This window comes from Haliotis cracherodii, unplaced genomic scaffold (genome assembly GCF_022045235.1).
Source record: "Haliotis cracherodii isolate W230 unplaced genomic scaffold, xgHalCrac1.p SCAF_17, whole genome shotgun sequence".
Lineage (NCBI taxonomy): Eukaryota > Metazoa > Mollusca > Gastropoda > Lepetellida > Haliotidae > Haliotis > Haliotis cracherodii.
This window is the reverse complement of record NW_027266272.1, coordinates 13,383,246-13,396,934: the sequence shown is the minus strand read 5'-3', so window position 1 is coordinate 13,396,934 and position 13,689 is coordinate 13,383,246. Positions and strand designations below refer to the sequence as shown.

At 40.0% G+C, this 13,689-nt stretch overlaps 1 protein-coding gene across 11 annotated transcripts in view; it reads right to left on the bottom strand.

Moving 5' to 3' along the window:
- LOC139464904 (uncharacterized) overlaps positions 1-13,689 on the bottom strand; it is a 79,539-nt gene that overhangs the window by 12,775 nt on the left and 53,075 nt on the right. For 10 of the 11 annotated variants that reach the window (XM_071246484.1, XM_071246492.1, XM_071246491.1 and 7 more), the window contains one exon: positions 2,212-2,319. In XM_071246484.1, the coding sequence (XP_071102585.1) occupies positions 2,212-2,319 (108 nt within the window). Of the gene's footprint in view, positions 1-693; positions 925-1,744; positions 1,976-2,211; positions 2,320-13,689 lie in introns of all 11 variants that reach the window. The other variant, XM_071246495.1, reaches the window with a different exon arrangement.

Sequence of the window (13,689 nt, the reverse complement as noted above, 5' to 3'; positions counted from 1 at the left end):
GTCAAACAATATTCCAGAAGCTCCAGCCCTTTGGCGTCTACATTTCACAACATTTGAGAAACAATCGAGTGTGTTCTTTACAAGAGGATTTCAAAGAGCATCATACGACTCTGACTCAAAAGTTGTTTGATCAAGGTAACAACATTCAAGGATCAGTAAAGCTTTCAAAATGTTTTATGGTAGACATGTGGAGTACAATTCCAAATCTGACGCATCAGTGACAAAAATGATGTTTGATTCAATTCTATATTTTGACTTGTACCAAATCTTACTGTGTCTTTTCAGGTAAAATTGACTTGCTTTTGTGTGTGCTTGTGACAGGTGCCACCAAAAGGGCAGGATGGGTTCACCTTTTCGAGAAAATCACTATTTGATACTGATTCATAAACACATGCTCATTACATTGTCAGAATTCAGAATCGTGCATTCAGCTCTTCTTTTAGCAGAGATTTCTTATGAATATAGAAAGAGTTTTGTTGCTTGTATTTACTATTGTGATGACCAAAATCTTATGAAGTAGAATCCATTTTCCACAACAAAATTGAGACAATAACTGTCACGATTTTGAAGCTACCAACACAAGAGATGCCATGGCTACTCTCTTTAAGTCCATGTGATATCAAGAATATGTCTTCTGTTGAGAATAAAATTACTTTTCTGACACATGGGTTTGTACAAAACTGCTTTTCTTACATTTGGCAGAGGACAGCATCCCCACTGGCCAGAGGACAGTTTACAACAGGTGCTTCCATCTGGACATTCGTGGCTGGAGTCACACATTACATTTTCTACATTCTTAACAATTGGTGCAGTCTTCTTGAACCATGTGATAGAGAGTCCATCTTGTCTGTTACATTTGCCAGATGCTGTATCACAAGTTGTTCCAGAGGGGCAGCAGTGGATTCCATCAGAACAACACACAGCCTGGAAACAGAATGAATTTGATATGAACTCATTCAGAATGCATTTATACCAGGTGAGGTGGAGAAATGTCTTTAAATTCAGATAAGATGGAGAAATGGAAAGAGGGATGACTTCAACTTTGCTTTGATCAATTTTGACTTTATGTCAAACAATATTCCAGAAGCTCCAGCCCTTTGGCGTCTACATTTCACAACATTTGAGAAACAATCGAGTGTGTTCTTTACAAGAGGATTTCAAAGAGCATCATACGACTCTGGCTCAAAAGTTGTTTGATCAAGGTAACAACATTCAAGGATCAGTAAAGCTTTCAAAATGTTTCATGGTAGACATGTGGAGTACAATTCCAAATCTGAAGCATCAGTGACAAAAATGATATTTGATTCAATTCTATATTTTGACTTGTACCAAATCTTACTGTGTCTTTTCAGGTAAAATTGACTTGCTTTTGTGTGTGCTTGTGACAGGTACCACCAATAGGGCAGGATGGGTTCAACTTTTCGAGAAAATCACTATTTGATACTGATTCATAAACACATGCCCATTACATTGTCAGAATTAAGAATCGTGCATTCAACTCTTCTTTTAGCAGAGATTTCTTATGAGTTGCTTGTATTTACTATTGTGATGACCAAAATCTTATGAAGTAGAATCCATTTTCCACAACAAAATTCAGACAATAACTGTCACGATTTTGAAGCTACCAACACAAGAGATGCCATGGCTACTCTCTTTAAGTCCATGTGATATCAAGAATATGTCTTCTGTTGAGAATAAAATTACTTTTCTGACACATGGGTTTGTACAAAACTGCTTTTCTTACCTGTGGCAGAGGACAGCATCCCCACTGGCCAGAGGACAGTTTACAACAAGTGCTTCCATCTGGACATTCGGAGGTGGAGTCACACTTTACATTTTCCACATTCTTAACAATCGGTGCAGTTTTCTTGAACCATGTGATAGAGAGTCCATCTTTACTATAACATTTGCCAGATATTTTATTACAAGTTGTTCCAGAGGGGCAGCAGTGGAATCCATCAGCACAACACACGGCCTGGAAACAGAATGATTTTGACATGTCAATCTTTGAAAATAGTGAGAGCATTTTCAGTGAGTTAGCTTTTCACAGGATTTTATATATGAAATAGCCCATTAGTGTCATTGGGCAGGATATTCAGCCAAAAGGGACACAGTTGATTGCAGGAATTTACCTCTTTGATGAAACATACAAGAACTGGTTTGAAGGTGACAAAGAGATGCAGAACATACCTTGATAGGTATTTTTCTTACCTGTGGCACAGGACAGCATCCCCACTGGCCAGAGGACATTTTACAACAGGTGCTTCCATCTATACATTCGGAGGTGGAGTCACACTTTACATTGTTGACATCGACAGCCTGCAATAAAGCAAATACTATTGTAAGCAAGGTCCTGTCAACATCCCTCCTTCAGAGTTCACATAGCAACCAAAATCCTGTCAACATCCCTCCTTCACAAAGCAATCAAAGTCCTGCCAACATTCCTCCTTCACATAGCAACCAAACTCCTGCCAACATCCCTCCTTCACATAGCAACCAAAGTCCTGCCAACATCCCTTCTTCACATAGCAACCAAATTCCTGTAAACATCCCTCTTTTACATAGCAATCAAAGTCCTGCCAACATCCCTCCTTCACATAGCAACCAAAGCCCTGCCAACATCCCTTCTTCACATAGCAATCAAAGTCCTGTCAACATCCCTCTTTTACAAAGCAATCAAAGTCCTGCCAACATCCCTCCTTTACATAGCAATCAAAGTCCTGTCAACATCCCTCCTTTACATAGCAATCAAAGTCCTGTCAACATCCCTCTTTTACAAAGCAATCAAAGTCCTGTCAACATCCCTCCTTTACATAGCAATCAAAGTCCTGTCAACATCCCTCCTTTACATAGCAACCAAAGTACTGCCAACATCCCTCCTTTACATAGCAACCAAAGTCCTGTCAATATCCCTCCTTTACATAGCAATCAAAGTCCTGCCAACATCCCTCCTTCACATAGCAACCAAAGTACTGCCAACATCCCTCCTTTACATAGCAATCAAAGTCCTGCCAACATCCCTCCTTTACATAGCAACCAAAGTCCTGTCAATATCCCTCCTTTACATAGCAATCAAAGTCCTGCCAACATCCCTCCTTCACATAGCAATCAAAGTCCTGCTAACATTCCTCCTTTACATAGCAACCAAAGTCCTGTAAACATCCCTCCTTTACATAGCAATCGAAGTCCTGCCAACATCCCTCTTTTACATAGCAATCAAAGTCCTGTCAATATCCCTCCTTTACATAGCAATCAAAGTCCTGTCAACATCCCTCCTTTACATAGCAATCAAAGTCCTGCCAACATCCCTCTTTTACATAGCAATCAAAGTCCTGTCAACATCCCTCCTTTACATAGCAATCAAAGTCCTGTCAACATCCCTCCTTGATCTGGGTTAGAATCGGTCTTCAGCAATCCATGCTTGTTGTTACGAAGCGGCGACTAACGGAACCGGGAGGCCAGATGTGGTGACTTAGTTCATGTATGTCATCGTATACCAATTTATTTAGATCAATGCTCATGATGTCAATCACTGGGTTGTTTTGTCATCATCATCAGAACGAGGGGCGGTCGGGTAGCGCAGTGGTTAAAGCGCCCGCTCGTCACGCCGAAGACCCAGGTTCGATTCCCGACATGGGTACAATGTGTGAAGCCCATTTCTGGTGACACCTGACGTGATATTGCTGGAATATTGCTAAAAGTGGCGTAAAACCATACTCACTCACTCATCAGAACGCCATCATATAGCTGGAATATTGTTGAGTGGAGCATTATACAACATAAAGAATCAACCTTTACTGACCTTGGGATAGGTATTTGTAGTGTATTACACAAGCGATCGAGACAAACAATGTGTTTTAAGTATTTATTGAGCATACTGACAATAATTTGGTAAATACTATATTCTGATTTGTCAGAGGTATCAAATCACAAAAAATCCTGACCTTGTTGAAACATTATTTATGGCCATTTTGTCACAGGAGGCAGCACATGGATAACCACATGTTTATACATTTCTGTAGGTATTTTGAAATAAGGATATGTCCAATGATACATAAAAAAATGCAGAGTTGCTGTTACAATATTCAATGTTTTCAATATTTTTTGGGAAGAAAACATAATAGATAGTGTACTTAAGTTATTATGGATGACTGAGAGCTTGAAAGTTGCTTTTCTATCTCTAACTGTGATGGTATATCTTTCGAGTCCCAAAGACCAGTGTGATGTCATAACAGTCAAGTATGGTTTGTTTGTCTGTTTATTGTTTAACATCACACTCAGCAATATTCCAGCCATATGATGGCAGTCTGTAAATAATCAAGTCTGGACCAGACAATCCAGTGATTGACATCATGGGCATCGATCTATGCAATTGGGATTGATGACATGCATCAACCAAGTGGCCTCTCATGACAGGCCTCTTACGGCAAGCATGGGTTGCTAAAGACCTATACTATACTCAACAACAAAAGTTCCTGTGAAAACCAATATTTTAGTGTATTTTTCAAACAAGCAAAGTTTGGTTTTCAGTATTGTAGTACATGTATGGAATCAAGTCACAAAAAACGCAACTGCTACAGAAAAGCATGCAATCCATGCAAAAGTTGACTTTTATGCAAGCCCCATGCATTTCACTACCCAAGAATGGGTATAAAAACATGTGCGTTCCATATGCATTGTTTAGCATTGTGCTGACAACAACCACTCAGAAAAACAACCAAATTACGCAATTATTCAACATTACAAAATGCCACGCCAGTCCGAAAATGAGCGTCTGCGAGCCATTGGTATGCTTGAAGCAGGATCGAGTCAACATGATGTTGCAAGACAATTTAACGTCCACAGAAACACCATTTGGTGTTTGTGGCAACGTTGGCAACAGATGAATGCAGTCAGAGACCATCCTCGGAGTGGCAGGCCACGCGTAACCAATAATCGACAAGACAACTGGATTTGAGCAACAGAACTACGAAATCGATTCCAGGCAGCAACAGTGACTGCAAGAAGCATCCCTGGCCTTTGACGAATATCTTCACAAACCGCACGTAGTCGCCTCAGATGTGCAGGGATTGTCGCCAGACGTGCCATTTTGACAGGAAACCACCGTCAAGCATGTCTACAGTGGTGCAGACAGTGTCTACGCTGGACAGCCATGCAGTGGGGACAAGTTCTATTCACTGACGAGTCTCGTTTCACCTCAGCCACAGCGATGGACGGATTTGAGTGTACCGAGGTAAGGTGAACATTACGTCAATCATTGTGTCTTTGAAGAAGATCGATTCAGGGGGGGCAGCGTTATGGTATGGGCTGGGATTACAGCAAGACAGAGGATCCGTTTGATAGTGGTAGAGGGAAATCTCAATGGACAGCGCTACCGCGACGAGATCATCAGCCCTGTTGTTCTGCCGTTTTTGCGTCGTCATGGCCCAGGCATTATCTTTCAACATGACAATGCCTGGTCTCATATTGCTCGACTTGTTCAAGATTCTCTTCAACAAAATAACGTGAATGTCATCCCCTGGCCGGCTCGCTCCCCGGATCTCTCACCAATCGAGCACATGTGGGATGAGATGGATCGGCGCCTTCGACGTCAACCACATGTTCCACAGACACTCCAGGCGCTTCGAAACAAGCTCCAGCAGATATGGACAGATATCCCATAGGACTTTGTGCGACGCTTGGTCTATTCCATGAGACAAAGATGTGTTGCTTGCATCGCAACCAGAGGTGGACACACACACTGTTGATTTGTAAATTGACATTTTGGCATGTTCATGTTTTTTATGAAATCACACATTTTCTGAAGTCAGTATGGTAAATTAAACCATTTGAACACTTACAGGAGTCTTTTACCTGTTGCAAACCGAAATTGTTTCAGATTTTGATAAAAAACATAACTTTGCATTAAATCTTATTCAATGTCACAGGAACATATTATATTGTCCAGCATATTATACTTTTGATATGATGCAAGTACAAAAGAACGGGTAAAATGCAAGAGTGCGTGAGTTAAAATTTAACATCGCATCAGCATTATTTCAGCCATATAGCGACAAATTAAAATGCAATAAAAAAATCAATAAAAAAAAATATTTTTCGAAGTTCAGTTGAATCTATTAGTCACATATTTGTCATCATATGTTCTCATTGAATTTACTTACACCTCCTTTAAAAATAATGTTGGGTAAGAGACTTACTTATGTTTCAATATTTTAAACTGATTCCTGTAAAGCTCTTAACTCCCCAATTTCAACACATTTCACACTTGCCTTCGCATTCAATGACATAAGTCCAAAACATACAAGTGTTGAAATGAACAAAGTCAACTTCTTATTCAATATCAGATAACCATGAGATAAATCACCAAAACCCAAGAAGAAAGAGGTGTTGCTTAATTCACAATAACACAATGTTCCATCATGACATCAAATATTCAAACATACCCTTTCATTTTTTCATTTTGTTTGTTGTTTCACGCTGCACTCAACAATATTCCAGCTTTATGACAGCAGGTCTGTAAATAATCGAGTCTGAACCAGACAATCCAATGATTGATATCGTGAGCATCAATATCTGCAATTGGGATACGATAACATGCATCAACCAAGTCAGCGAGCCTGACCACCCGATCCCGTTAGTTGCCTCTCATGACAAGCATAGTCGCCATGTACAGCAAGCATGGGTTGCTGAAGACCTATTCAACCCCGGATCCTAGGGTCAATTACCCTTTCAACTTATGTTGATGCTATTATGGACGATGCTATTTTTGTGGGAATAGTGAGAACATCTAAGAACATAAGACATACTAATTTTCCCTAGTTTTGATGTTTGGCCACTGTCTGATATCCCTGAAAATTGGAATGTATTCAGGGAGTCATCCTTATTTAAATAGGGGTAAATATTTCTAAAGCTTATAAATTTTATTAACATCTGTAAAGAAGCTGTACATAATGTTGATATCACACATAAGAAATAAACTACTCATGGTCATTGTTTATCGAACAATAAAACACTGCAGGGAGAATAACCCACTTGGGCGGCGACCCTCATGGTTTGTTCTCCCTGCAGTGTCTTATTGTACGATAAACAACTCCCCCTCCTCGTTTTTTTCTTAACTCTTTCAACACCAGTCAACCAGAAGTGTTTACTGCTGGGACACCGAGTTCCCAGAGACTCTTGTGTGATAGATGAAGCCAACATTTATCAAAGAAAATACCTGCTTGTACAATATATTTGCTTCTACGTTATACACCATTTGAAAGGTCTGATCATATGGTTTATAAATATGAAAGTTATGTTTTTCACATTATTTAAAATAATGCATTTACAACTTATTTAAGTTTGTTGTAAATAAAAAATGTAAGCTAACACGTTGTTAACGTCCAGATTAGGGACCAAGGAAGCCAAAACTTGACTATTTTCGGCAAATATAAGATTTAATAAAATCCACTTACCTATTTCTGTTTTATTTTCATTGTTTACGTGATTGAAAATCATTTTAAAAAGAATTATAAACAGTATCTATATCATCACCCATTTCCCGATAACAGCGGCTGTCCGCTCAGTAACATGAAGAAATAACCCCGACCATCCAAAAACCAAGAAGGGACCTTATCAGGTATTTTACCTTGACACATGATACTACCTGTTCATGTCCTTGAATATAGGGTTATCATTAAAGCTACAGTAACACCAATGTGTGACCACAAATATGTTATCACCTAGTAACAGTGTACTTACTGTCGATATAGTCACAACAGCCAGCAGCGCTAATACCACAACCTTCCCCATGATCACTGAAAACGATGTGGCCCAGTCCTCGTCTATGAGGTGATATATGTGTTACTAACCAACAGGTGGATGGTATAGAGTTATCATCTAGGTCAGCTGACATCCCAGGTATCAGATATCTACTGCCAAAGTTCACATTATCAGATTACGAAATTGATTTGTATTAAAAAGAACTAAAATGTGCAGGTTTGGACGTTACTGTAATTCAACATGGTGAAACTATGTAATGGTGTATCTCTTGTATATTGTTTCATACAATACTCGGCCAAAGTACCATGGAGGTCTGAGATATGCCTTGGATTTCAAACTGTCAACCCCTGGATGTCTTAATGATTGAGAAGCCAGGGTGTAGGGGTCCAGGGCTAAGCCTTGGTGGTGGGGCGAACCCCTCCCCCTTCCCCCGCCCCAGCGAAAACTGAATGATTTTAAGACCATTTTAATGGCCTTAGAGAGCGTGTTGGTTGCAATCGCGATAAATCGAAAGAGAAAATCGTTTCAAAATATTTTTATCTACATTTAATATGAATGCGTGAGTATTTCCCAACCTTGTGTGTGAGCATGACATAGGTGATAAATGCATGAGACTCACGCGAGATGCGTGAGAGTTGATAGGTATGCTAAGTGCCCTTGGCAGCCAATTTGAAGGAAAAAAGTTATTTTGCTTGAACTTTGGATATTTGGAAAGTTCTTATATTTGTAAGTTTAGAGGTACTTTAACACTGAATTCAATAAAACAATATCAGCAAAGCATTAAAGCCTTTAAAGTCATTACACTACAAGTCACCTCTAAAAAACAATAACATTAGTTAAAAATATATTAACATGAATTGGAATTTTTTAAATCCAATTTGGGAACTTTTATTGACATTTGGTGCTGACTAAGGGCCAAATATCGACCACTGAGTATATTTCGATAAATCCAAGGACATTGCATCATCTATATCATACATTAAGTCAGTGAAGTTTATGAATTCAAGTGGAGAAGGGCCCTTTGTATAGATCAAACAAGCTTTGGCTGTTTTCATCATTTGAAAGATGGATGAGGGTGTTTGTTGCTTAATGCTGTAATATTGCAGCTCTAAGACAAGATATTTATGGGAATATATTTGTATAGTGAACCCTCCATTGTCACTTCTCTACATTAGCCATTGGATAAAGCCACTGATCATTCCCCACTGTATTCTGCGGTTGACGAACATTTTGCAGAAATACCAACTCGGTGCAGAAATGTAACTGTCTTGCAGAAAAATCACATTTTGAGCAGAAATTGTGCAGAATTTTGCATTTATCAGCCGCAGAATTCATGACTGGCTCACTGAAAGTGTATGTTTGTATGTTTTCATGGTTGATTGCCTGATTCACTTCAATAGGCTATTCTAGCCATGGATAAGTTTATCATAAAAATACCTGCCATAAGTCAAACAGTTGCACAAATTCATGAAAAATGGGCTTAAAGGTTTGCAAAATAGTGTAACTGAGTGAGTGAGTTTGGTTTACGCCGCTTTTATCAATATTCCAGCAATATCTTGGCGGGTGACACCAGAAATGGGCTTCATACATTGTACCCATGTCGGGAATCGAACCTGAGTCTTCGGCGTGACGAGCGAGCTCTTTAACCACTAGGCAACCAAACTGCCCCAAAATAGTGTGAAGATTGAAGTTGCAGAATTTACAAACATTGACCACACAATTTTCATTTTGTGGCCGCGTAATACAGCGTGGACTGATTGACATGGGTGTCAACACCATGTGGGAGGAGCGCCTCGAGTGATGCAGGTCTCAGACATTTACCTATTGCAGTGACACCCATGAGTATAGGGGTATGGTGCTGAAAACTCTAGAAATATAGTCAGGACGAATGGACAGGGAACCGAAGCAACATTTATAGTTTTCTTGCACATTTATTAATATCACATGATCTTAGCCCTTGCTGATCGATAGAAACATCTGTGTTTCACGTTTGTGTTACTTTTGTATATTCAAAGTTTATGTGGTGAGTGAGTGAGTGATCGAGTGAGTGATCGAGTGAGTGATCGAGTGAGTGAGTGAGTGAGCGAGTGAGCGAGCAGGTGGGTGTATTTGTAAATGAGTGAATGTGCTTCAACAATATCACGACTGGAGACACCAAGCAAGGACTTCACACATTGTACCCATGTAGAGAATTGAACTCAGGCCTTCACCGTGCCAAGTGAACACCTTACCCACAAACCCATTGCCTTTTCCTGAGTGAGTGAGTGAGTGAGTGAGTGAGTGAGTGAGTGACTGAGTGGGGTTTTACGCTTTTAGCAATATTCCAGCAATATCAGGGCGGGGTACACCAGAAAATGGCTTCATACATTGTACACATGTCGAGAATCGAACCCGGGTCTTCCACGTGACGAGCGAACGCTTTAACCACTAGGCTACCTGACCGCCCCCCTTTTCCTGAGAAAAATGTACATCATATTTGACCTGAAATAGCCTCTCCATATCAAAGTCTCTGATAAAGAATCAGTGCACAAAATCAATCCTAATTCCTGTGAACTTTCTTTGTGTCAGCTGCACCGTTGATAGCATGGATTGTGGACATCTTAATGTCCAGATATAGATCATCTTAAGCGACCCTATCTACCCTAGCTATCATGTAGGACACACTGTATCATATGATATTCCTGATAGTTATTCTGACAAGCCTGAGTTGCTTGTGTTAAATATGCAGTATTAGCAATTGTTCTAACATGTGACTTGGCCTCGTGAGCCCAGTCTCATGGGTCGGCTCCTCATGTGATTAACTGGAGGAGGTAGGTGTGGAATAAACGCATGTGACCTCATTAAGTCAGATTGACCTGACCTTCCAAGGGTTAATACCACAGTAACCCGATACCCTCCTAACAGCTTCCAGCTGCAGCTCTCCTTCGGTTTACATCACACTAATTAGACTGCACCTTTCTACCTCATTGTTTCCCGATATTTTGTTAACACTCACTTGAAAATATGGAAATTAGTATGTGTGTGTGTTAGTGTTTACATGTATCGTGGGAGTGCGTGTGTGATGAGGTGACAGAGCTCCAGACAAGCTGCGTATCTGCGTAAAATACACATCAGAAACGCAGAAATACACAGTAAAATAAAATCCAAGCGTATCAAATACGCAACGAACATTACAGATTCGCTACAAAAATAAAACTTGAGCGTATCATCAAAATATTGTGAAGTAACCCTGCGTATTCTATTAGCAAATCAGCAACTTATTTTGAAATTATAAACAGGCATTCCGTCAACCTTGCCAAACTCCACGATGACAGTTACTTCATGATCATTTGCCATCACTCTTTCTTGTGGAAGTATCGTGGTATTTTTGAGTCCGATAAAGCTCTCGAACCCACACAACACCAGTTTGCAGGGAATATATTTAAAAAATTTAAATATTTAACTTAAATACCCACATGTGTAAAAACTAGTGGGTAACAGAAATTTGAAAACCCAGATAGAGTTACTGATACCCAATGATTTTAAAATGCATGGGTAAAATACCCACAACACCAAAAGCTTATCTGGAGTCCTGAGGTGAGGTTATTGAAACGTCACGTTCAAGATAATTGCACTGATATAGCAACGTGAATGCACGTGTGTGTGTTTGTGGCTAATTGCACCAGTCTGGAATATTGCCGATTTAATAGAACTAGCCCACTGAGATACCATGCCATGAATACCCCACTCAGACACAGTATACAGACTCCGAGCCAACCAGTCCTTTGTTTTAGCCCCTTAATGCCGAGTACCAAGCCGGGTAACAACAAGTACCATCTTTTAACTTCTTTTGGTATGACGCAGCCAGGGAATGAACCCCGACCTTCCGCTCTCTTGGCAGACATTTGATCCATTTGACCACTGAGGTATGATTACAGAGACTTTCACTGGTACTATGTCTAACAAAATACTGTTTAGCAAGTATTGCCAACGTGCAGAAATCATACTTGTATCACTATTCCTGTATCGAAGTGTATCGTGTATCACTCTGGACATATTGCCCTGTCAATATTTTGATCAATTTATGATTTTTCCATTTTAAATAAAAGTATCCTGCGTTTTGCAGTAATTAATTTCCATTGATATTTTGAACATCTTGAGAATTTCTTCTAGTGAGTATCAAACATATTTTGATAATCTCAATAAAATAACAAGGACAGATTACTGTGTAGCAAAGGACAGACTTATGGCATAAATAGGGAAGTCACACACTAAGTCAACAAATTTGAATAAAAGAATAACTATTAGCATGAATACACAATGCCATATTGCCAATGTACACTTGTCAGAGGGGTACTCAAAGTACGCTATCTAGACTACCAGTTGTCAGATTTTCATTTTTGTGGAAGCCTCGGTGGCTGAGTGGGTAAGATCGCTGACTTTGTGTGCTGGCGATTAGGTGCCTCACGGACGGGACTCAACCCAAAAAAGTATGAGAATCTGTACTTTACTAAGAAAGTTTTATCCCCAATATAACATCGGTAACTATTAGCATGATTAGTATTTAATTGTTTAAAAGTTAAAAAGACATATTTGACATCATAAAAATTGTGATCTATAACGCCGCACTCAGCAATATTCCAACTATAAGATGGTGGTCTGTAAATAATCAAGTCTGGACCAGACAATCCAGTGGTTTACATCATGAGCATCGACCTACGCAATTGGGTTACGATGACATGCATCAACCAAGTCAGCAAGAATGACCTTCCGATCCTGTTAGTTGCCTCTTATGACAAGCATAGGCTGCTTAAGACCACCAAAGTTGGTGAATGACGTGACCTTGTACACTTTAAGCGCTGTTTCTCAAAATTACAACTGACACAGGCAGTAAGTGATTAGCATTGGAATGGGGATGAATTTACTATGGGATATCAAACACTACATCCTCCCTGTAACAAGTGAAGAGTTCTCACAAACAGTGCTTTCCACTTCCACTCAAGGCCCACGACCTCACGACCTCACGACCCATGAGTAAATGTCAAGGTGCATTCGTCTCACGTGACTGCTGTATAAAGTGTGTTGGTTGGATTATATAGTCTCAGGATATAATTGACCCACTTGACAAATGCTCATTATGGCAGAGACTTCAGCTGTGTTGAAGCCTTGATCTGTTCAAGATATTATTGAAGTCTCGAGTTCAAGGAATGGAGCTAACGATGAATGCCTCTGTTCAAGACAGAGCTATTGATGAATGCCCCTGTTCAAGGCAGAGCTATTGATGAATGCCCCTGTTCAAGGCAGAGCTATTGATGAATACACCTGTTCAAGGCAGAGAGCCATTGATGAATGCCCCTGTTCAAAGCAGAGCTATTGATGAATGACCCTGTTCAAGGCAGAGATATTGATGAATGCCCCTGTTCAAGGCAGAGCTATTGATGAATACTCCTGTTCAAGGCAGAGATATTGATGAATGCCCCTGTTCAAGGCAGAGCTATTGATGAATACACCTGTTCAAGGCAGAGAGCCATTGATGAATACCCCTGTTCAAGGCAGAGAGCTATTGATGAATGCCCCTGTTCAAGGCAGAGCTATTGATGAATACCCCTGTTCAAGGCAGAGAGCTATTGATGAATGCCCATGATCAAGGTAGAAAGCTATTGATGAATACCAATGTTCAAGGCAGAAAGCTATTGATGACTACCCATGATCAAGGCAGAGAGCTATTGATGAATACCCATGTTCAAGGCAGAAAGCTATTGATGAATACCCATGATCAAGGCAGAAAGCTATTGATGAATACCCATGTTCAAGGCAGAAAGCTATTGATGAATACCCATGATCAAGGCAGAAAGCTATTGATGAATACCCACGTTCAAGGCAGAAAGCTATTGATGAATACCCATGATCAAGGCAGAAAGCTATTGATGAATACCCATGATCAAGGCA